This window comes from Conger conger, chromosome 9, assembly GCF_963514075.1.
Source record: "Conger conger chromosome 9, fConCon1.1, whole genome shotgun sequence".
NCBI lineage: Eukaryota > Metazoa > Chordata > Actinopteri > Anguilliformes > Congridae > Conger > Conger conger.
In genome coordinates, this window is record NC_083768.1 from 13,999,258 (window position 1) to 14,024,652 (window position 25,395).

The window sequence follows — 25,395 nt, forward strand, 5'->3', positions numbered from 1 at the left end:
TGTTCATGTAGCGTGTGTTACCTGAGTCCAGCTGGGAATGGATATTCCAAGACAAGCCAGGGCGTGTGACAGCACTAAAGCACTAAATGTCCGTTAACTGTATGCATCACCCACATGTGTATGTTGTGTGCTGTTCACCTCCATGTTTGGAGGAGAGAGAGTGCTTTCCCATGGGGTGTGGCTGTAGCACGTCCCATAAGATGCTAGATTTTCATGTGGGCCAGATCCTGAATGCTGCCATACATGACACTGCGACTCTCTCTCACACTCCACATGCACAATGCACAGCGCGCAGATTCAAACCACGTGCACACACACACAAACACACACACTCACACACACACACACACACACCAAGAAAAGCACCTAGCATACATTTGGCTCAACAGAACTCCATCCCAGGCTACTAGAGCTCACACCTTTAATAAGTGGATGAAAAGAGCACTTTTCTGACAAATGTAGTGCCAACATCAGACCTTTTTGCTACAGCACTTTTACAGTGAAAAAGGAGAATTTGACAAAATGGGAGAAACAGGTACACAAAAACGCACTGAGTTTATTCTGTGTCTTCTACAATGAAAGTGTCATGTTGTTGAGTCATGGTGATTCTTTCTTCATATTTCATTTTGCACCATCTCATCTCCTGCTCTACTTTTTTCACGTATTCCCATGTGACAGAAAAGTACCTTGCTTAAGATGCCTCACCTAAACAAGTATTCTGGAAAAGGAGTCTTAACATCTGCGGAAACAGGACTGGTGGCATAAAATATGTATTGCTGTTATTTTCAACTGCACATAAATCATTTTAAAGTGAAAAGGCACAAAAAGTTATTGTGTTCAAATCCGAATGAAAATGTGTCAGATGAAGAGAGTCCAGGATGGCTGAAAGATTTCTGAAACTGTCACCGCCGGTGTAATATCTTAATTGTGTTTCTGGCGTCGTGTGACCGGCGTTGAACTGTTTCACGGCCGAGAACAAAGGCTCTGTGTGATGTGTGGAGCTGTGGGAATTAGCCATGGCCGCGTTCTGCCCGCTGCACACCGGCTGAATTCTAAACGGTAATAGCCGCCGTTTCGGCGTTGGGCCCGGCGCGTTTCACATGCTGCCTGCATACAGGCTCGGAGCAGCGCTGCCTATGGCAGAGCGCCCGCGGGTTCTCCTCATGTGGCGGCGGTGCGCTGGAAACATATCAGAGACGGACAGGGAGTGCAGCTGGATGCAGTGCCACAGGCTAACCGTGAGAGATATCAGAGCGGTGCGATGGGAAAGGAGCTTGGCTTCTTACTCAGAGCTAGCTCGTACAGTTCCCACACGAGGCTCAGCCCCAGAGCAAGGTACTTCGTCTCAACTGCTTCAGTGAACGTTTATATCTGCACATCGGTTCTATAACACGAGTGATCAAATCAGTGGGTCAAGTTTTAGGAAACGTGGAAGTATATTTGTAGTCTGGTAAATTTTAAATAAATTCGATTTTTAATAAACGGACACGTAAAATGTCACTCCATGGCAATTAAAACATTCGACTGTAGATAAAGTGCCGTCATTAATGAGTTTCTTTGAAAATATTCAAGTCTAAGTACAGAAGACTCTGTGATTAGGCAGGAAAAGAACATATGATATCCATCTGTTTTATGTGGGAGTTTTCAGTGTTGTGTTTCGGAGGGATATTCAAAAGCCGTACCAGTCCCTGAAAAAGGTATGCTAAACTCTTGCGCGGTCGCCAGTTTGGCGCGCTTGCACTTGGCGCAGGCAGTTGTATTGTGGTAGCTCTGGAAACAGGCTTTCCTTTTTGTTTTTCTGAAATACAGCCCTGAGCACAAAATGGCTGGTTTCGGTTCCAGAAACAGCGTGCAGCAACACGGCCCATGTGGGGGCCTGGGAATCTGGGAATCTGGGAATGAGAATGAGAATGTGCGCATGAAAAAATGCATTCTTCTGTGAATAATGCTCCCGGTCCAGGTGCCTGCGGAAATATCATGTTGTATTAGTTTAAAGCACACTAAAATTTGTGTTTTAAAATATTAGAATGCAGTTCAAATTAAACTGTACTGATTCACCCCCTCCCACCACCCTCCTTCCTAATGGACCACAATCTTCATAAAATTATTTCTTAAATATTTTTATCTTACACTCTCAAAAACTGTAATGTGATGGTGAAGGTACATTTTGTTTGTCCTTCATGGATCAAATTTCCCAAATGTAGCCTGAAAGTACAACAATGTTCTCTTTGGGTACAGATGAGTATGATTTCCAAGCAGAAAAGGTACAAATTCATTATATAAGGCTGGCTAGGGGTACAATTTTATGTACCTATAGGGTACCACCCCAGTGCCTTTTTAAGGGCAGCCTGTAACTCCACATTTCTCCAGGGAGGATTGTCCCCTGCTTAAGTCTATTCAACTGTAAGACACTTTGGATAAAAGTGTCAGCTAAATTACATGTTATTATTATTAGTATTTTTGTTTTTCCTTTATTTCTGAGAGTGTACAATGGAGTCCCCATGTGAGGGTCCGTGTGAGGGTCCCTGGATCAGAAAGCATTGAAAACGTCTGATCCAACATATATCTTTACTATGAGGTGTTGCACATTGGGTGAAAAAGCACAGAGAAGCACTTAAGCCCATCAGTAAATGTCTTGAACTTTATAGAGAAGAGGTGTAAAGCAATGCAGTGTGTTAAGTTCACTTCACTTCACTGAAGATGGTGCATTCAACATCTTGTAATTTCATTGGTAGAGTTATCTTTGAGGTAGTCGACAATTTAAAAGACCTTGAACAGGCAAGGTTTTGTCTGAGGGACAAAGGTATATGTAGTCATAGCAACATGCACTTTTTGCGAGGTCTGGCCAGTGGCTTCTTCAAAACACTGGATTTGGGTTTAATGATGTCCCCCACGGCCAGGCCGGGATGGAGAAACTGTGGTCTGCGTCTCCCCCGGGCGGAGTGGAATTAGCCAAAGGGTCACCCGGAGAAGCAGGCACTCAATTACAGCCAGTTCATTTCAGTGTAAGGCGTGTTACTCAGGTAGTAAAAATGCTGAGAGGTTTACTATTAATCAATAACAATTTGTAAATATGTTTTCTTCCATGTTTTATTTGCTTGGTACTGTAGACTTCCTTATCAGGGCTGTGCAGAAACTTTTTGGGTAAGGTAAAAAACTGCTGCAGCCAGAAGGGCACTTTTGCTGTCTCGGTGCAAGGCTCGGATATACTTCAGCAGATGTGCGTGTCTATCTGTGCTTGTGCCCGTTCCTTATCCTGGGAAACTCTTAAGAGTACATAAAGTACAAATCTCAAGTTAATACAATAGTACATACAATTTAAATGTCGTATAATATGTATATACTTTCTTTAGTCCAGGTCTACTGTATGTAAATAGCCCTGTGGATAAGCATCTCTAGGTCCTTGACCTCCAGGAAAAAACCTGTGATGCATAATGCCGTTAAGATATACAGTACTTTTACAAAACAAGCCAGTGTTGCCCAATGTCTTATGTAGAAATCAGTCTGGGAGGGATCAGCATTCCACAGTAGAATATCAGGAAGGCAGGTGCTGCTAGCTGCCTCTTATTCACGTCCAGCTCCCCCAATACCTTGATCAGCCGCGTCCAGACAACCCCAGAATCAAGTTAGCTTGGTGTCACGGCTCCATGAACTGCTTTATTTACCGTCACCTTCAGAAAGGTTACAGAAAGAACAGAAATGCAGGCGGTCCACGTGTCCTGCCTGGGGACGGACTGAAGGCGCTGCATTTCTGTGTTAGTGGTCTCTCCCTAATCGTGTTACAAGTTCTTTCATTTGTGTTTCTGTCTTAGGGAACTCTAACTGATTGTGCTACCAGTTCTTTCATTTGTGTTCCCGTGTTAGCGGACGCTGTGAGTGGTTTCATTTGTTTCTGTGTTAGCGGACGCTTGCTAATTATGTTCAGAGTTCTTTCATTAGTGTTCCTGTGTTAGTGGATGCACGCTGATTGCATTATGAGTGGTTTCATTTTCAGGGCAGCTTACTGTCCAGTGCTTGTGAAAAGCTTTGCCTAGTGGAGTCATACAGTGCAGCAGCAGCCGTCAGGCTAACCGCAGAACTGATTGGAGATGGAAAAGGCTCACCTGCTGGGACAAGAGCATTCAGCAGACGCAATTCCCCAGACTGTGAAGGAAAGGAGTGCAACTCAGCACACACACACGAGACTGTGTGTGTGTGTGTGTGTGTGTGTGTGTACGTGTGTGTGTGGTGGGTAATCAACTCATTATACAATACAATGTGTGTGCACATGTGTGTGTGTGTGTTTGTGTTTTGCTTGTGTGTGTTTGAGTGTTTGTGTGTGGGCCTGTATGTGTGTTCCTATGTGTATGTGTATGTGTGTGTGTGTGGTGGGTAATCAACTCATGATAGATACTCTTAGTTGATACTGTGTGTGTTAGTGTGTGCACATGTGTATGTGTTATGTTTGTGTGTATGTGTGCTTGTGTGCGTTGGCCTGTGTGTGTGTTGTGCTTGAGTGTTTGTGTGTGGGCCTGTGTTTGTGCGTTCCTATGTGTATGTGTATGTGCGCATGTGTGTGTATGAGTGACAGTTCATCAGAATGAGCTGAGCCCTCTCAGTTGAGACTGTTTGTGGGTGCGTGTTTGTACGTGTGTTCATGTACAGCGTTTTTGCTGCATCTGTTTATCTCAGTAGCAGCGTGACAGTGGGCAGGTTTGACATGTCCTCACACAAACACGCAGACACGTGTGTGTGCGGCTGCTGCTCTGCGCAGTCCAGCTGTCAGGGCTGACATCTTCTCCCGGCAGAGTGCATCGGTGATGTCACACACAGCAACCCTTCCCATCATGCCCCCAGTGACAACTGCCGAAATTAGAACAAAATGTGCCTTACTTATGTGTTCTAAATGAAAGGAATGCTAATTCTGTGAATTCGAGCTTGGTCAGTTTGTTTGATCAGCTGAAGTGAATCCGACAATATACTGTAGAATGAAAATTATGAAAATAAAATGTGAATTCTGAGACGCGTTGTGGCAGTTGGAGAGCTACCAGAATCTCCAGAATGTGGCAGAAAAGACGACAGACGCAAACAAGGCTGTTACTCGCTTTCCCCTGTCTGCAGAATGATCCAAAAAATCACCTGAATGTGTTTCAGTGATTCACCTCCTGAAGAAGCCTTCAGCGGTGTCCCAGGGTAGGGGCATGCTTAAGGAGCATCAGCCTTCATAATCATCGGTGATTAAACTGGGGCTGAATTACCGCAACTGCAAATAAATACCATCAAACCTGCACAGAATACTTATGGCTGGTAAACTCTGAGCGGCTGAGGTATATCAGAAACATGCCGTCACATCCTTATTGTTTGTTTACATCCCAGAGCTGCAAAAGCTGAAAATATACGAGCAGAATTGACTTGCGCATGCACACACAGACACATTCAAATCCCAGCTAGAGCTTTTCTGTGTGGGGTTTGCATGTTCTCCCTGTGTCTGTGTGGAGTTTGCATGTTCTCCCCATGTCTGTGTGGAGTTTGCATGTTCTCCTAGTGTCTGTGTGGAGTTTGCATGTTCTCCCTGTGTCTGTGTGGAGTTTGCATGTTCTCCCCATGTCTGTGTGGAGTTTGCATGTTCTCCTCATGTCTGTGTGGAGTTTGCATGTTCTCCCCATGTCTGTGTGGAGTTTGCATGTTCTCCTCATGTCTGTGTGGAGTTTGCATGTCCTCCCTGTGTCTGTGTGGAGTTTGCATGTTTCCTCCGGGTATGCAGGTTTCCTCCCACAGTCTTAAGACACACACACACGCCCACACATTTACACATTGGTAGTGTACAGTTCAGTGCGAAAGCAGATATCTTCGAGATCATGTCATTTCTTGTTTTGCCTGGATTGCGATTGGTTCTGGATTGTGATTGGTTCTTCGGTCGCTGTGCCTGATAATAAACGCTTTATTAATCCCACAGCATAACTAACACCGAAACTCAGAAGCACTAAAACAACAAAAACACAGAATAGGACAGAAATTCGGTACATCAGTACAATAAACACAATTTTTATGCATAAAAGAAAACACGAAAACATATAAAAGTGCCGATATAAAAGTACTCTCGTGCTGAGTGGCCCTTCGGCAAGTGGATGGCCTCAGGTTGGCTATTGTATTGTCGCTGTAGAGAGGGAAGTGACCTGGGCACAGTTCATGAAACAGTGAAAGCAATAACATACTGTAAATGATAACTCCTTAATAAACTGTCATAGAAATGGCTCGATTCAGTAAAGCCTGTGTTCCTTTGTAGAGAGATCCCCACAGTGATGAATTGAATCATTGTAAATGTCGGAGGACACAGGTGGGTGGTGACACAGTGACGGGGGTGACATTTAGAAAGGAAGGATGAGATATATTCGACATTGTACTGCAAGCCGAGGTTTTGCGGTCTGTGTGTTGGGCTCGTTCCTACTTTAAGGAGCGCTGGCTGTGTGAATCCAGGCACATCACACGTAGTGGCTGTGGAGCGAAACCGTACCTCAATCCGTGTACTACAATCCGTGTTTGGTCTACGCTTGAAACACTGGTTATGTAGGCTGCACCATACTGCTCTTATGAAAATGTGTGGGCATGCTTGTGTGTGCGTGCGTGTGTGTGTGATTTTATTTTCTCACTGAGTGCATGTACAGTATGTGAGCTGGTAAGCACAAATCAACACTGCGATCTTGCATCTCCACCCTTCAACATGAGCTCAACGTCACCTATCTGTGGTGTCCAGGTTTGGGCAGTCTGACTGTGGCAGTCCGCAGGCTGTGATCTGTAAAATGGCCGCTCAGTCTCTCTATCGGTGGTGTCCAGGTTTGGGCAGTCTGACTGTGGCAGTCTGCAGGCTGTGATCTGTAAAATGGTGTCCAGGTCTGGGCTGTCTGACTGTGGCAGTCTGCAGGCTGTGATCTGTAAAATGGCCGCTCACGCAGTGTAGGAGGAGCACGGCTTCGCAGACGCATTGATGGCGGGTTTAGCGGAGCCCTCAGACTTTATCGGCGGAGCCCCAGGCTCGGCTCTCTCTCCACCTCTGCAGACGCACGACGGAGAAGCTCCGCTGCCTCTCCTCTCGCCGCCGAGCGCTGAGGAACTTTCCAGAGTGTATGCTCGGACGGTCGCCACGGAAGCGGCCCCTTCGCCGCGTTCCAAAGAACGGTGTGGAGATTCGGGCGTGCCCATCTGACGTAGGGGCTCTCAACCCCGGTTGAGAATGTGCTGTTTTTTGAGAATGTGTTTGCCTAGTTAAGGGTGTTTGGTGGCATTTGCTGCTGTTTTGAGGTTTGCTTGGAGCCCACGTTTTGCTGGAAGAAGGAGGTGATCATGTACCCCATACATTTTCATACATTGCTCTTTGCTTTATTCAATAGGAGCTCTGCTCTGCTCCATAAGATATTCTGTTGTTATTGAAAATTAGGGATATTGAATGTTTGGGCTTGAAAATATTTTGAATCAGAGGAAGGCACACCTTAAGTCAAGCTCCAGTGTAAATTGACTGTTTCTGACTGTTGCTTTGCAGTACGTCAGTATAAGCTAGCATTAAAAGAAATCTGTCTTGAAACCTATTTTCATCCTTATACAGCATCTCTTTCTCCTTGTGTTTTATTTTCTGGCGTGAATAGCAGAAATGACAGCTAAAGGCAGTCACCTTGAGCATCTGTGTGGGAGAGACATTCTCAGCTGCCGATAGAAAGGACAATGCACCTGCACAACACATTCCTGGGAACACCAATGCCATCGCTCTGTCTTTCTTCTACCCTATAGGAAATGGTCTAATGCTGAGAAATAATATTGAGATTAAATATACAGTCAAGTCATTTCAATACTTCTCAATATACTGTGTGTAGGTCGTCACTGAAACGTGTTTATGTCCGAGTAGTTACAGTGTATATGTTCCATTCCTGTATAATTGCTGTGTGGTTCTTGCGGAAGGCATGGTAATTGTGACAAGGTGTGCTAAAAGGATATGACGGTGGGGAGCGCATTGTAGTAACAGTGGAATAAACAACTAGACACGTGTTTCAGTCAATATTTGTGAAGACAGTGATAGTCAGCTTTGCTTTAATAACCTTCCAGCAAGTGGACCTTTCGCATACACACACACACACACACACACAGCAGCAGCATTTGGTTTGCCATATGAAAAGTGCAGACAGAATTTAAATTATTATTGTTAGCTATTAGCTGATGCACAGTGTACTACATTAATTATTATACGGTCTGTGGGTAGAATTAACTGAGATGTCCATCTGCATTTTAAAACCCAATAAACGCCCCTCACAATTAACCCCAGTATCCCTATGGACTGTGATCTAATTCTGCCTTCCCAGCCTGCGCCCTCTTCAGACCACTCTAGTTGGTCAGGCATCTGGCTCAGCAAACTGCTCCATTTGGCCCTGTTTGAGCACGGTCCACATCGACCAGACGGTCGCAATAAACCTTAAGCCTTGTACTCATGTCATTTGTTTCAAGTTATTTTCCACAGTTTACAATTTACAACAGCCAAATGACACAATAAACACAATAGTCCAGTGTATGAGGAATCGGACAGTACGCTTGGGTGTGTTACAGAGAGATCTCTGTAAAACATCTTATTTTTGTATTTATAGTATGGGTACTGGACAGAAAAGAATGGACGCACCATTGCACAGTCACTCAATTGAGTATTGTCCACACAAATTCAGTATGGTCTGTATGTATGCAAGATTATGAACAGTAAAATTAAGTGCATAGAAATGAAATGCCTGGGGTGGTCTGGGGGTTTGTATCGTAGTCTGAGAAAGTTATGTAGTATGTATGGATGGTATGGTACAGTATGTAAGTTGCCAAACTTGGGTTGAGGCAGACAAATATGTCACAGCAAACACAAACATGTCACAGCAAACACAAACATGTCACAGCAAACAATCTCCCAAGGTGTGCAAACTGCGGGAGAGAAACGACTCAGGGGAAAGTAGGCCAGAATGTTTCATTTCTTTTAAAAAATCTTTTCACAATAACTGTTTGATTTTGTTCGTGACTTTGCTGCAGTGTGTTGCATTTAGCAGAATGTTATTTCATGAAGGCCAGACCTTGCACTTACTGTTGTTCTGGCACTTCTGCCTTTCTCCAGAGGAACAGCAGTGAGCACAGCAGCTGCAACTTGGGGGAGATGTGAGGTGCTGGATGGAGCACACGCACAGATCTGTGTTAATATAACAGAGTCTACCCTGCTGCAAATTCCTCCTTACACTAGCCTAAGCTGCTCAAGCCGGTCTATGCTATGTTTTTGAACCTTCTACGTGGTTCTAGCAGGTCGACCAGCTGGCCAGCCTATAGTCAGCTAGTTCAGCTTATCCAGCTTCAACCAGATTTGATGAGCCATCGACCGGTTAAAACCAGCTGAGAATCCCACAGCTACCACAGGTGGAGTCCATCTGGGGTCCATTGACTCTGTGGTTGCCTGGGCTGAACAGGCGCACAGTAAAATGATTAGTGTTTAGTTCATAATCCCAGAGGAATTAAATAGACAGTTTTATAGTCCAGGGACAGAGCGTTGCTGCGTCCTGCGATATCCATTGCTCATTGGTCGCAGTGACATTTGGTTTATACTCTGGGCAACTGTAGTGCTTTTATACATCTTTCTATGGACAATGACCACGGTCGACATCGGGTGACAATACAACGTTCTGGAACGTCCACTCTGTCACTGGCCTATAAACTGGCCTTTAGAGTTCGTCGAACACTCAAGGTTTTACTGCGCAGATACGTACTGGAGGAAGTGTACAGTGTTGGGGGAGAACAGAAACATGATTTGAAATGACATAATGACACCTCGACGTAGATCAGCCTTTGTGAAACAGGAGGGGGTCGGGGGTCAAGCTCACTCTCGGGGGCTCAAAGAACAGAGCACAGGACACACGGAGGGGAGAGGGGGGTATGCGTTACACCCGTCCTGCACACCATGGTGGGGTGGGCTTCAGCAGAGCATGGAGCGCAGCCCGTTCTTTGGGATGTGGCTCTGCTCCATACATTCAGATCTGCGGTATGGAGCGGAACCGGAGTTGATGAATCGGGTGGTGGGGGGGTGGGTGGTGGTGGTGGTGGTGGTGGGGGGGTGGGGGGGGCGTGGGGGGTGTGTGCGCTGAGCGTACTGCCATCGCCCGGCCGGGGGGGGAGCGATTGGAGCCTGCCGGGTCTGACTCCCCTAAGGGCTAAACGACATGCAGCAGGAGCCGTATTCATTATGCCTAATTGCTAATTGCAGTCTTTGAGTGAATCCACCAGGGCTGGTGCAGCTGGATAATTAGCGCAGTAATTTATGGCTTCAAGGGAACAAAAAAAAAATTGTGAAAAGGAGAGAGAATTTTCAGGATTATAAAGAGAACCGGAGAGAGAGAGGGAGAAAGGGAAAGGAAGAATAGAAAGCTGCGGCTCAAACAATTATTTAGTATTACTGCTGCTTTCATTATCCACGCTTACATCTCCCTATCTGCCCTCTCCTTTTAACCTCCGCTTTCACGCTAAATGAAATGACAGCGGGCTGAACACCGCTCCGTGAGGCGGTCTGAACTCTGCTCTGTTTCTGTCAGGTTTGGGCCGAGACATCTCCATCCGCCTCCGCACCGCTCCTGCAGCGGCACTGCAGGGCCTGCCCCCGCGGAGAGCCCCGCTCTGACCCCGTGAGGTAACTCTGCGAGAGGTGTGATTAAGCTCTCATGGGCTGAAACTGTGGGGCCCAAAACTGACCCCTGGGGAACCCCCGCATATGCCGGTTCAAATTACAGCCTATGGTCTGTAAATGTATGCGTGCTCTATATACACAACTCTATATGCATCGAAAGTTGAAAGGAGTTTAACTGTTCGCAGGTCACAGTACATGTGTTCTTCCGTTTGCTGTTTGCTACTGCTATCATTGAGCTCATATAAATTCAGTGACCAGCTAAATGAGATTAGCATTGCTAATGACGAGATAGCTAGTTTGTATTTCACAACATTAACTAGTAGTTCTTATTGAACACAACACATATCAATAAAAATGCAAAAAACTTAATAAGAAAAAGACAAGTAGCTAGCTTGCCATTTTGACAGTTGCACTATTGTGTCCAATAATGATGTAATGACAATATTTAATGTCTTTCTGTGTTGCCGGCCACCCCTTTAAAGTCTCCTCTTGCTGCCACACTACAACCTCCCCCCTGCCTTCCTCATGCAAACTGCTGCCGCATCAGTTCAGGGTTTTGGTTAAACTGGGAGTGCGAAAAACAACTTTCCATTGCCACAGTGCAGGCTTTCTTCGTGAATCATTTTTAATAATTTGAAATACCCTGTGCAATAAAAATGCAATAAAGAACCAGAGAAAAGAAAAACATACTGTGAAATTAAGGCAGCTTTATTCAGTTGAGATTTTCAAATTATCCAGAAAGCAACAAAGGGAGACAATTAAACAGATCCTTTGCGTGTATTCTAATAAAGCAACAAAGTCAAGGGAGACAATTAAATGAATCCTTTGCATGCATTCCAGTATCACTGGTGTTTCTCAAAAACATCTCCAAAGTAAAAAAAATATATATATCCAAACAATGGAATTCTCAGGAGCAGGACAAAAAGAAAAACTGCTCCATTTATTTCTGTTCACCGCCAGTCCTGTGATTTAGTCGCGTGGAGTTCTGAACCAGTTTCTTCAGTATTAGTTTTTCAATTATGAGTCTTTTAAAGAGCAGACCTTATAGAATGTCTGTAAAAATAACAATAAAATATAGAAAAAATACCAATGAGATTTCTCTCATTTCTCTCCCTTTCACTCATGATGTGCAGTCTTTGTTCATTGGAGCTCAACTCCTTGCCCAATTAAAATCTCTCTCTCTCTCTCTCTCTCTCTCTCTCTCTCTCTCTGTGTGTTGGGTAGGAGGGTGGGTGGGATATATATATATATATATATTTAACATGTAGGTGTGGTGGGTGGGATATATATATATTTAACATGTAGGTGTGGTGCAGGTAGATTTGTTGGTAAGTGTAATGTTCAATGACATCAAAAGTGAAAGTCTCTCACTCACTCTCTCATTCGCTCTCTCTCTCTTTCTCGCTCTGTCTGTCTCGTTTACTCTCTCACTGGCTCAGGCAGTAAGAGCAATCGTCTGGCAGTCGGAGGATTGCCGGTTCGATCCCCCGCCTAGGCTGTGTCGAAGTGTCCCTGAGCAAGACACCTAACCCCCAAATGCTCCTGACGAGCTGGTCGGCTCCTTGCATGGCAGCCAATCGCCGTCGGTGTGTGAGTGTGTGTATGAGTGGGTGAATGAGAAGCATCAGTTGTACAGCGCTTTGGATAAAGGCGCTATATAAATGCCAACCATTTACCATTTATTTACCACTTGCTCACTCTCACTTTCTCTCTCACCCCCCTCTCTCTCTCTCTCCTGTAGTTTTTCTGAAATAACTCTGAGATATGTGACTCTCTCTGAGCTGCTGTTTCCCTCGTCCTCCTGACGTTTGAGAACCCTGCTGAGGGCTGGAAACACATCTGAGAGTGCGGGGCTCTGCCAAACGTCTCACTTACCTGCTGAAGGAAACACAGTCTTCATGCAGTAAAGACAAGTTTACCCTTTTTCCCATCTTTCGGTGGGGGGTGGTGTTACAGAAGACTGCCAACGAATAAGGCTCTGGGAAATAAGAGGGGAATCGATGGGCTGATGCAGAGAAAAAAGTTTACAGCAGATCAGGAAGGCTGTGAAAGCACAGGACTAAAGAATAGTTTGATTTCAGCGGCTAATCTTTTCCTTGTGGTTTTAGTGTAAATGAATATGGCTGTGCTGCAGACTGTGTCCACAGAACACATGTATGTGCGCATACACCATGCACTGGTGTAACATCAGGGTTCTGCCTCACGTGTGATTTATGCTTCAGTGCATGTGCGCTGTGCTACTTCCGTTTTTGGTGTACAGACTGTTTCATCAAACTTTGAACATTAATTCAAAGCGCTTTAAACCATTTTACCTTGAATGGGCAAAAATTCAATAAACATACTCTGAAATACTGTAACATAAATTAAAGCATTTGAACTACAAGTTTCAATTCATTGACTTAATGGAATTATAAACTTCTTTTGAATAAGACACTTCAGTCCAAGAGGTTGTTGACATCAGAGTTTATAATTCTATAAGGCACAAAGTATGGAGAGCTTTACATCATCCAGTTTCTGATAATAGAAACTACAGTACTTTAAATGTGTGTGAAACTGACGTCAGGATGGCTGAATGTGTGTGTGTGTGTGTGTGTGTGTGTGTGTGTGTGTGTGTGTGTGTGTGGGTGTGTGTGTGTGTGTATGCGTGTGAGTGTATGCGATGAGTAGGACTAAAGAAGGTTCTCTGGTTTTCTCCCCCTATTAAAACTGCTGCAGAGATTTTACAGGACTCCTGCCAGGTAAATGAGCAGCAAATGGGGTCCTTTTGAAGACGATGTTTAATGGGGGAAGCATGGTTCAGTCATCCATTAAAAGATACTGACTGAAACCCCATGCACTACTCTGTAAGTGTCCACAATAAGGGTATGTAAAAATACAACTGCTGAGAAACTGATGCAGATTAAAAATATCACCGTCTATTGTTCAAATTGGACAGGATGGTTCTTTTGATTTGCTTCGGTTCGGAATCGGCCAATATTCCGAGAAACAAATACAAAAATCTTTTTGGCAAGAGCTCCATTTTACCTGAATGTATTCTGTTTCGTCTGAAAAAATAATGATCCAAAGTGTCCTGCATTCACTGGCAATGAAGAATATCTATTCAAACAATTCAAACAATAAGCATAAACTAGACTTTTGGTAATCAACAAACATATTAGTACCCGCCTCCATATTTGATTCGACGCCCAATTGCTAGATCTTCAAATTGTGCAATATTCCTAAACAAACTGATGACAGTGCCATTCTACCAGTCCCTCCCCTGTCTGGCCTTGCCTGTCTCACAGTGTCACCATGCCAAAGAACTGGTGCTGCCAAGCAAATAAAGAATATAAAACACAATTCCCTCATGTCCAAAGAAAGAACATAAACACAATTCCCTCATGTCCAAAGAAAGAACATAAACACAATTCCCTCATGTCCAAAGAAAGAACATAAACACAATTCCCTCATGTCCAAAGAAAGAACATAAACACAATTCCCTCATGTCCAAAGAAAGAACATAAACACAATTCCCTCATGTCCAAAGAAAGAACATAAACACAATTCCCTCATGTCCAAAGAAAGAACATAAACACAATTCCCTCATGTCCAAAGAAAGAAGCAGCTTTATTTAAGCAGCAAGTGAGCCTGCTTGCAATGCATCTAAGTGTTCAATTCTTTCCTGAGCTGGGAGAGAGAGTGACTGTTGATCTGGTGATATTCAATCCCGATTCAGGTCAGCATGGCCTTTTTCCATTAGAGCATTCAGCTTCTTAATTCAATTAATTAGGACCTTAACAAAGCCAATGGGACCCATCCTTCCTGTTCTGAGACTGTTGTCCATTTGAAGTGGTTTGTTTGGCAGCGTTTTAATGCTAAATCTGCTAGACAGAATCCGTCTTTAGAATGCTAAATCGTCTGGTTGTTATGCAGTGGATTTCACAAATAGGCATCTTGGTTTATTACATCGTAGTTATTGTGAAATGACTGTGTTATTACAATGCATCTGCAGCTTGTGGCAGTGTAACTGATATAGATTATGGAGTTAAAAGTAATTGCACTGATTGTCTGAAAAAACTTTGCAACCATAAATCTTGCCCATAACATAATTCTACCTTTAATCCTAACCCTAAAATCGTGCAGATGCTTGCTCTGTCACTATTTTTCCCCTGTTATATCTCGTTCTAATCAGTCCTTTAGTGTGTTCTCCCAGTTTCATTACTGCCTGATTTATATTGCCATCTTCCACTCAGTCACACGCTTCAGCAGTACAGACAGTTTTCAAAAACATTTGTCCATAACTGACTTCACAATTTCATGTGAGAGTTAGTGTGGATTATCTTTTTTTACCCACCAGACTGTGTCAGAAAAAAAATGAAATACAAATATGTGTGATATGGTTAAATATAAAATGCAAGCAGTTTAACATGGACTCTGTTTATCTGGGGAATCTCCCCTCTTCTTGCTGACAGCAGTATCCATCTGCAAAGCACAAAGTCAATACTTACTTCTGTAGTCATATGGCAAAGGGAAATCAAAGTGCCCTAATTCACAAAGTTAAATGATTATAAAATTAATTGCATTTGCAGTGCGTGGTAACCATGTCACTACCTGAAGCTGATATACACGAGAGTGCTATCAAGGAGCTTGGCTTTCCAGCTAACTGCCTTCTTTTTCCTTAATAATTCATTGATGGATGGTATCATTTTCAGGATATATGGAAATAAGTGTGTCCCATGTGGTCTAATCTATTTCTGACTGGAATACAGCATGTCCCTGTGATTAAGGGACTGTTAAAGGGGCAAGCCAGTGGCCGGCAGAAGTGTGTAGCACCTCTCTGGGAAATGCAGTCAAATTTCAGGGTGGGGGACGTGGAGGGTCATCTCACACCGTGGGTACGAGACTCTGTGGACTCTCCGTAGATCTCAGTCCTGGTTCTGCCGCTTGAAGGCGCTCTGTGCTTGAACCCAAATACTGCTCACCCTCGGCATTCCCTATCCATCTGAAACCTGTAACACCCTGGAGGGGTGGGGGAGGTTGGGCTAGTCTCTAACATCATGACCAAGTCTGGTCCTGTAGTGAACAAGACTTCTGGAATATATTTGTGACATTAATTAAGAACATCTGGCAGTCGGAGGGTTCCCGGTTCGATCCCCCGCCCGGGCTGTGTCAAAGTGTCCCTGAGCAAGACACCTAACCCCTAAATGCTCCTGATGAGCTGGTTGGTGCCTTGCATGGCAGCCAATCGCTGTCGGTGTGCGAGTGTGTGTATGAATGGGTGAATGAGAAGCATCAATTGTACAGCGCCAACCATTTACACATCTCTTTCAAAAGCTAGAAATCCTGTTGAGCTGATAATTAGCAGAAGCAGAATTAGGGTTGGAATGAAAACCTGCAGGATGGTAGATCTCCAGGAGATGGTTTGGGAACCACTGCACCACATGAAGGCCAGCTGTTTCAAGCTTGTCAGTGATCTCCTTCTTGCTATTATTTTGTCATTTGAAATTAATTGGTGTGTTTGTTAGTCACATGACTGTTGACAAGGGTTTGTGGGCAATGTAGCTGCAGTTGTCTGTTTTGAAAGCTCTTACCCATCTCAAATCTCTCTTCAAGTCATTGGCTTTTCATCTCATCTCCAGAATAACAAAACAATAAGGCACATTTCTTCCCAGTTCTAGCACTCTCATTAGTCTGAGTGTGAGCAAACAGCGCACATTATTATGACATTTCTGTTGTTTTATTCAGTAGAATACAAAAAGAACATTAACCGAGGTGATTTATAGTGCATACATTTTTTTTATATCTAGTTTACAGAAACTTCCCAGGTTATTCTCATGAGCATTAACAGCACTGTTCTGTTAATTACGCTAGCAGGAGCCATTCTTCTTTTCAGACAACTTTTTTTTTTTTTTTTTTTTTCTGAGCGATACTTTTATTCCGCAGGATATGCGCTCAGGAAGTGCGTTCTGTGGGGCTCAAGGACAAAGCCAGAGCGGCCCTCCTGGGACTTCCTCCTGAATCCTCTGAGCTATAAACCCAATTTCCCCACCGCTCCACCAGAGTGGCTTTTAAACCCCATTACAGCGCTCTGACACAAGGTCACAGAGAGCCTACTGGAGAGGGCAAGTGCTGCTGTGTAATGTTTATGGAACTAGGCTCATAACGGAGAGGTTGCCGGTTTCATTCCCAGGTGGGGCATTGCTGTGGTAGCCTTGAGCAAAGTACTGAATTTCCATAGCTTTCCCTCATTTGTTTTTAGAATAGGTAGATTGTATGTTAAATAAATAAAATACGGTACTTTACTGCTAAATGCTTTAGAATTTACAGTATGTTGATGTCCTGCTCTGACCAAACTTCAGCAAAAAAACAAGCACAGCAAGGATCTGTGGAGGTCCCTCGCATCAAACTTAAAATACGTCAAAAGAGGGGTGGGCACAATTCATTCCAGGCTCTTTTCTATTATTCCACCAATCACAAATCCACTTATTTATTTTAACAATTCGCGACAGTGTAGCACAAGCAAAATGTACTCAGCAAAATGTTCAGTGTTAATTGAACTCTTACTGAGTGCATATGGTCCCTATTTGACTCGTATGTACACAGTTAGAGTTGAAGTAACACCATTTTACTGTGTACATGCAGCATGTCTGGTGGGAGTTCATATGGTTCTATATGGTAGTGCAACACTCGACCTGTCCTTGAACGTTATTGACACTTAATATATTTCAAGAAACTACATTCACAAGGGTCATGGGAAGAGATAAGTAGAAAAAAAACAACCTTTTTCAACTCTAGCCTTTGTTTGCGTGCTTTTGTACTAACACTTCAGGTCTGAGTTTCCACTAGGTCACTCAAAACCGTGCCTGGGGAATTCTGGGTAAATTACATATCCATTAGCCGGCTGGGTCAAGCTATAGGTCTTCTGTGTTGTAAGCGCGAAATAAGACGTGGCTTTATCTTACCCAGTGGTGCAGAATGGAGAGTTCTGTGGTAGGCTTTTTTTTTTTAGTTTCTTCTCAGAGTTCACGCTCAAGAGAGAACAGGCTTTTCATGGTCAGCGTGAATGAGACGTTCGTGATGGACTTAATGGCTTGAATCTCAATAGCACATTTTCCTCTGCAGGTTCCTCAAAGAGCTTTACAGTGACGATGGATAAACACCTGAGTGATAAACAGCAGGCCCACAATACTAACCACACATCAGCAGAGGTGGAGAGGGAGGTAACTGAGCATATTCAACTGGCTTAATAACCATGATTGAATAGCCAGGAAATCATTACCGTATGTCGCCAGATTGAGGGTGTCAGTTTTGGAATTTGGCCTAACTACTGGGGAAAACCTCCTGCTTGTCCCCATCATTCAGGACAATAAGCATCAGTACAAGACACACTTGTACTATACTGGCTACTGGCTCATGTGATCTGTCCAGGACAGTGTTCATGGCTATGGATAACTGATACTTTGTGAGAATTGTACCTTATCTGACCTGTATTCTGTTGTTGTTTCAATGACCTTTGGTATGCACTTATTGTAAGTCGCCATGGACAAAAGTGTCTGCCAAATAAATGTAATGAAATGTAATGTAATAAGCCAGCAGTTACTGGTATAATTGCTCCCATTTATTTTCAATATTGCACTGTACCCATTACAGGGGACTAATGTACTGCAATATATTGGAATAAAATGTGTTATTAATTACAGTAACTTAAATATCTGAGAAAATATACAAATTATTGATGCTTTCATGTATTGCAATATACATGTTTACAACATTGCTGTGAAATATATGTATCATATTTTCCACATAAAAGTCAATATGTTCCCTTTCTGTAAGAAACTCTCTATATGAAATACTGATATATTGCAACCCTAACCATTATCATCCCAATCAGTCATTTTAATGTTTCTATATTATTTATTGACTTTTTTGGGATCAGATTGTGTGTTGTGCTTTACCGTGCTCTGTGTTGCAATGCTGTGGCTTAAGCTTCTATTTTAAAATCAGCAGTTTATCTAGTAAGAGGTTCTTTATCAGATGAAAAACAGGAACATGGCTAAAATGGACACAATACGGCCTGAACCTGAAATCCAACAAGCCTGCTGGCTCAATTAGATAATATTTCCGAGTGAAATGTCAGGAAAGTTTATTTTATTTTATTCGGGGTGGAGGCGGGTGGTGTGAGTGTAGTAGGTTGGGGGTCCTGCTGTTGATTCTGCGGATTCATAGTTTTCAGCCTAATTTCCAGACCCCACTGATTTCTCGCCTTGAATGTAGAAGACCCCTTTGGTGAAAAAGCTTCAGAGAGCAGTTTTTCTGTTTGCTATTCAGCGAGAGAAGCCATCGCTTATTATTGAAGTCCGGAAATAGAAATCGAAAATACTACAGCAGCACAAACAATGAGTTGCAAGTCTTTCATTTTCCACGTTGGCACACTTTCCTGCAGATACATAACAATTAGGCTGCATTGCGGTCTCGGATCGGACCCTGATTGCTCTGGTATATGGCTGCTTTATGAACTGTGTAAGTATTGTACATCCCCTGGACAGGAGACATTACCCACAATACCTCTGAGAGTTGCGAGGAGAGCGGTCATGGGTATAATTTCAGATGTCTTTGTTATTTGTTTTTTCTGAGAATGGAAAGTTCCATCTCTGTGGTGCATAACTTAATACGTTACAATGTAAAGTGTACAGAAATATTCACGGAACGTTGTGACGAACTGCTCTACTGTGGCAATGCATGCTCTTTACACCGATTGGCTGCCAGCCAGCTCGTCAGGAGCAATTGGGGGGTTAGGCGTCTTGCTCACGGACACTTCGACGCGCTCAGGGCGTGATCGAACCAGCAACCCTCCGACTGCCAGATGACTGCTCTTACCGCCGATAGTGACAGGAAGATTGCACAGGAAGCCCCTGCCCTTACAGAAGATTGAGCACAGGAGAGTAGGGACTGCCAATCTGGTTCGTCCATAGAGTAGAGTCTGGTATGAGTCAACAGGGGGTGTACATGATGGATCATGTCACCATCCTCTCCTGAAGGTGATGACACCAGAACCAGAACCAGGGACCAGTTATGGCCCAAGTCTAAGTACCTGCATCCTTCACGCTGAGGGAAAGGTATCTCTTACCTTGTAATGCGGGGTGACGAGGGATGAGGGACATACACACAAGCCCATCTATAAGCATGCGTTAGCTTAGCCCAGCCCAGTTCAGCTCAGCTCAGCTCACATTACCCTGCAGAAATGTCTGTCGTAACAAGTGTTAAGTTACTGTTTGCTTGCCAAGTGGATTTATCTAACCCCATTGGCAATTCTTGAAATGACTCAAACTGGCTCACGTCCTTGACTATATTTTTGTCTTCATTATCAAAAAAAAGTCATAGAAGTAAGGATTGAAGTGTAAATACTTGTTGAGATTGACTTGTTCTTTGGTTTTTGCAGTGTAGACTGAAGCAGCATCTGTCTGTCTCCCAGGGCCGGCCCTCAGAGGAGAATGACCGGAAAGAGTCAGACCAGCAACGTGACCAACAAGAACGACCCCAGGTCGCTCAACTCCAGAGTCTTCATCGGCAACCTCAACACGGCCATCGTCAAGAAGACGGACATCGAGGTCATCTTCGCCAAGTACGGGAAGATCGTGGGCTGCTCCGTGCACAAGGGCTTCGCCTTCGTGCAGTACATGAGTGAGCGGAACGCCCGGGCCGCCGTCGCCGGGGAGAACGCCCGCATCATCGCCGGGCAACCGCTCGGTAAGCCCCGCGCTCTCATTGGTTCAGTATCAGCACCAACACAGACACAATTCTTCTTCTTCTTCTTCTTCTTCTTCTTCTTCTTGCCTGTAGCCTGGTGGCTAAGGTACCGGAAGGTTGGTGGTTCAAGCCCCAGTTTAGCCACGATAAGATCTGCACAGCTGTTGGGCCCTTGAGCAAGGCCCTTAACTCCACATTGCTATGGGGAATGGTTGCTTAGTTTAATCAAGTGTAAGTTGCCTTGGCGTCATCTACTATAAATGACAAATTATTATTATATTGATTACTCTTCTTCTGCTCCTTATAATTATTATTATAATAATAATTATTATTATTATTATATCTTTATTATGGAGGTGATGCTGGTGGTGTTGTATGCTATAGGAGGGTAGAAGGACTGAGCAGTCTCTCTCAGCTCTTATCTGAATGCTCCCTGTAAACACTCAGGCATGGATAATGCAGTAAATGTAATATGCCCTGGGTTTCTTTTATACGGGAGGAACTTCGCTCCGTGTTGATTTGAAATTATGTTTTCCTTCCCTTCTCCAGCCCCTGCTTTTTTTTTTTGTGCTGATTCAAAAAGGCGTCTTGATTGCTTCTTCTTCTATTTCATGTTTTTTTTGTAAAATGCTTGTGGAAATGACAGGAGCAGCTTGAGGCAGACAATGCTATCTGCAAACTGGAGGGATTGTAATTGGGAACAGGAGTGTCTCAGCAGGTGACATCGCCAAAGAAAGAATGTGATTCTGAACAAGTCCAAAAAAAAAAATCCATGAATGGCATTTATGAAAAGCCCTGTGAAATGATGAAAGCGCACTTGTGAGTCAATGCAAGATGGAACCTGGCACAGTTAACTGCTGCTTTAATGATGACTGCAGAATTATGACAAGCTGTACGGCCAAGGGGGGCTGGTTGAATTTGGGCACTAAAAAAGCTGTAGAACACATGTTTACACCAACATTTTACTGCACCCCAGTCACCTCAATCATCCAGGTGTGTATGTGTGTGGGCATGTACGAGAGAGAGAGAGAGAGACAGAGGGGAGGAGAGAAAGAGAGAGGGGGGGAGAGAGAGCGAGAGGGGAGAGAGAGAGACAGAAACACTTTGCAACAAAAGAAAAAAGAAAGAAAGAAAAATACATTTGCAACACAAGTTTACTTGTCATGCAAAGAAAGCACATTTGAATCTTCAATCTTGCATCTTGAACACAGAGAGAGAGACACAGAGACAAAGATTGAGAGAGACAGAGCGATAGAGAGACAGATGCTGAGACAGAGAGACCTTGTAGCATCTACTTCATTCAACCCTCTCACACTTCCCCCAAGTGTTTATTTTCAGAAATCAGACTGTGTATTAGCTCTTTGTCCCATGAGCTCAAGCTGAATTAAGTCAAGGAGATCTCACAGAGCTGATCCTGGATCTTAGATCTGTTTCGCTCACATATATCCCACAATGCCTCCTGCTTGCAGCACAACCGCAGTCACAGAGCTGATCCTAGAGCTTAGATCTGTTTCTGTGGTTGAAATCAGTCACAGATATCCCATAATGCTTCTTGCTTGCAATACAAGTACAGTCTCAGAGCTGATCCTGCAACTTAGTTCCGTTTTTGTGGTTGAATATCCCATAATGTCTCCTGCTCACATCTCGAGTGCAGTATGTCATTACAACTTTCTATAACATTGCAACAATGTTGTGTTTCTGTTTGGAGAAATGTTTAAATTTTTTCACCCCGCAGTGAACTTACTTGTACGTCGCCCTGGATAAGAGCGTCTGCCAAACGCCATTAATGTAATGTAATGTAATGTACTTATTAGTTTGAAAAATGTCTAGACTGACTTAAACCTACAGACTTTGTATTGCTTTAGTGATGTGTTCACGAATCGAAAGAATCACAAGAAAACATATGTACATTTCCAGCGTGAAAGCTATGTATAGTGCATTGCCCTAGCAACGGCCATCTTCATTATACTCCAGTTGTCACACTAATCACAGGAACGGTGAACAATTTATTTCCATTTTTTTCTCCCCGGTATGGAATCGCCAATTGTGACTGTGACGCCCACAGAGAATATAATAAACCTTTATTATCTCAGATGGGGGGCATCTAGGTTACAGCCACCCTCAGACCTAATAAAGAACAATCAATGTGGAAATGCTAAATGTTATTGCTGGTACCTGCCACGTTCCAAGAACAAGCTTATGGAGTAGTAAGAAATTGAAACCTATTTCCCCTTCTCATAGAACAACGACAATCAGGCCTTGGTACCCTGGACTTATGCTGCAAACCAGGGTCAAACCAAGGCTTAGAGCTGCTATATGCTGTCAGATACATCCATTTGAGCCTCTCAAATTCATGTTTGTTTCAGACAAGCGCCACTCATACTTTGTGCCAAGAAGATTCATTGGGCTCATTTTAACAAAGAATAATAATTCAAATTTTATCCTTCTTTGTCTCCTCCTTCCTCGACTGACCCGAAAATTAAGCGAGGCCCTTCATCTTTAAGGGCATTCCAACCGGGTCAGTGCTCCGTGAAGGAACTCGGAGGCTCCTGAAAGATTCTTGTGCAAGGAGACATGAATGCCTCCTTCTGTGGAAGGAGTTTTTCACAAAGCGTGACGTATAAGCGATGAGCCTGTGGATCCACCTCTCCCCATCTGACACGCATCTGCCACGACTGTAACTGATGCCTGAAAGACCAAGGACTTCCATTTTCCCGATAAAGGAAGGAAAGAAAGCAAGGAAAGAAAGGAGGAGGGAAAAATAAGCGATTGAAAGGCCAGTTCTCTCCTCACTAGTTTAGTTAAGTCTTTGAGAGCAAAGTAATCTTTGAGTCTAAAAGAGTACACATAGTCCCTATTGGACTCATATAAACTCTTTTAGAGTTTGACCCATGAAATGGTGAGATACTTTAACCATCTCAGAGAGCCAGTGAAAGGGCACTTGAAGTTTCATCATACCCTCCTGAAAGCCTTTTTTCCATTAGGAGGCTGTGTCCTTGCCGAGTGTGCTGTAGGTCTGCCGTTGGGCCCTTCGCGGTGGTTTGGCAGGTATGTCTGCATGTACGATGACACATCGGACAGATGAGGCTGAGGCCGCTTCGAAAGGTCGATCGATAAAACCATTTCCGCTGAAAAAACGTGTCTCCAGCTCGACCCGCATCTCGACGGTCGTCCTTTCCGCGGCGAACGCCGTGGCGGCGTCAAACTCGGCTTTTCCCAGCAGCCCTTGTGTCGCTGCGGAGATGCTGTCAGCACCTGCTGTCATCCGCGAAGCAGACGCCAGACTCGGGAACACGGCTTAATGCCACTCGATAGGAATGAAGTGCCAAATGCCATCGACAGACCCGATTATGAGTCCTGACATTTACCCGAACAATTATGAGAGCCAGAGAGAACGGCGGCAAGAGAGAGAGAGAGTGTGGGAGATTGCGAGAGAGTGAGAGAATTTGAATTTTAAACCCCCATTATTGGAACGTCTTGTCAGTCAATACAACAACTCAAAAGTGAGAGAAAGAGAGAGAGAGAAGGATAATGAGAGAAAGTGATATTTATAGAGAGAGAGGGAGATGGGGAGAGGGAGAAAGGCAGGGATAGAGATGGATAGAGAGATAGCACCGGCTGATCAGAGCAGTAATGGAGCAGGACCGGAACGGGAACAGAGCAGGCACGTAGCAGAAACAGAGCAGGAACAGAGCAGGAACAGAGCAGGCACAGCGCTGGAACAGCGCGGGAACAGAGCAGGGACAGAGCAGGAACAGAGCAGAAACAGCAGGAACAGAGCAGGAACGGCGGGAGCAGAGCAGGAACAGCGCAGGAACAGAGCAGGAATGGCGGGAGCAGAGCAGGAACAGCGCAGGAACAGAGCAGTAATGGCGGGAGCAGAGCAGGAACAGAGCAGGCACAGCGCAGGAACAGAGCAGGAACAGAGCAGGTACAGAGCAGGAACAGAGCAGGAACAGAGCAGGAACAGAGCAGGAACAGCGGGAGCAGAGCAGGAACAGCGCGGGAACAGAGCAGGAACAGAGCAGGAACAGAGCAGGAATGGCGGGAGCAGAGCAGGAACAGAGCAGGAACAGAGCAGGATTGGCGGGAGCAGAGCGGGAACAGAGCAGGAACAGCGCAGGAACAGCGCAGGAACAGAGCAGGAACAGCGCAGGAACAGAGCAGGAACAGAGCAGGTACAGAGCAGGAACAGCGCAGGAACAGAGCAGGAACAGAGCAGGTACAGAGCAGGAACAGAGCAGGAACAGCGCGGGAACAGAGCAGGTACAGACCAGGAACAGACCAGGAACGGGGAGAGAGGCGTCTCGCTCCACAGACGCCGGTGGCGGGCCGTCTGAGCCGTCTGAGGGGGAGAGGGCCGTAATGCCATCAGCGTCTGCGGCTTTTCATCGGAGATTACGCAGCGCGCGGGAAGCGGAGACAGCGCTGCCTCGTCTGTGCGTGACAGCGGCATGCTGGGAATTAATGAGGGCCGCGCCGCAGTCTTTCAGAGTGTCTGCCTGTTGCTCTGACTTCTACTGGGAGTCCTGGAGAGAGAGAGAGAGAGAGAGAGAGAGAGAGGGAGAGAGACAGAGAGAGATAGGGAGAGAGAGAGGGAGAGAGACAGAGAGAGAGAGAGGGAGAGAGACAGAGAGAGAGAGGGAGAGAGACAGAGAGAGAGAGAGGGAGAGAGAGAGAGGGAGAGAGAGAGGGAGACAGAGAGAGAGAGACAGAGAGGGAGAGAGAGAGGGAGAGACTTCTACTGTGGGTCCTGTAATGTGCGTGTATGAGCCTGCATGTCAGAGAGAGAGAGAGGGGGAGAGAGAGAGCAAGGGAGAGAGAGAGATAGAGAGAGAGTGAGAGAGAGAGACTTTGACTGGAGGTCCTGTAATGTGCATGTGTGTCAGAGAGAGAGAGAGGGGGAGAGAGAGAGCAAGGGAGAGAGAGAGATAGAGAGAGAGTGAGAGAGAGAGACTTTGACTGGAGGTCCTGTAATGTGCATGTGTGTCAGAGAGAGAAAGAGGGGG

General features: G+C 44.7%; 1 protein-coding gene and 1 non-coding gene across 2 annotated transcripts in view; both read left to right on the forward strand.

The window, feature by feature from the left end:
- Nucleotides 1–12,559: 12,559 nt before the first annotated feature.
- Nucleotides 12,560–12,692, forward strand: LOC133138047 (small nucleolar RNA SNORA5). The gene has a single exon (XR_009709665.1). It is a non-coding gene; the product is annotated as a small nucleolar RNA SNORA5 (small nucleolar RNA).
- Nucleotides 12,693–20,127: 7,435 nt separating this feature from the next.
- The window catches only part of LOC133136951 (RNA-binding Raly-like protein), a 33,126-nt gene continuing 27,858 nt past the window's right edge, over nucleotides 20,128–25,395 (forward strand). Inside the window, exon 1 of the mRNA XM_061254848.1 lies at nucleotides 20,128–20,386. Coding sequence (XP_061110832.1) covers nucleotides 20,131–20,386 — 256 coding nt within the window. The 5' untranslated portion in view covers nucleotides 20,128–20,130. The remainder of the gene's footprint in view (nucleotides 20,387–25,395) is intronic.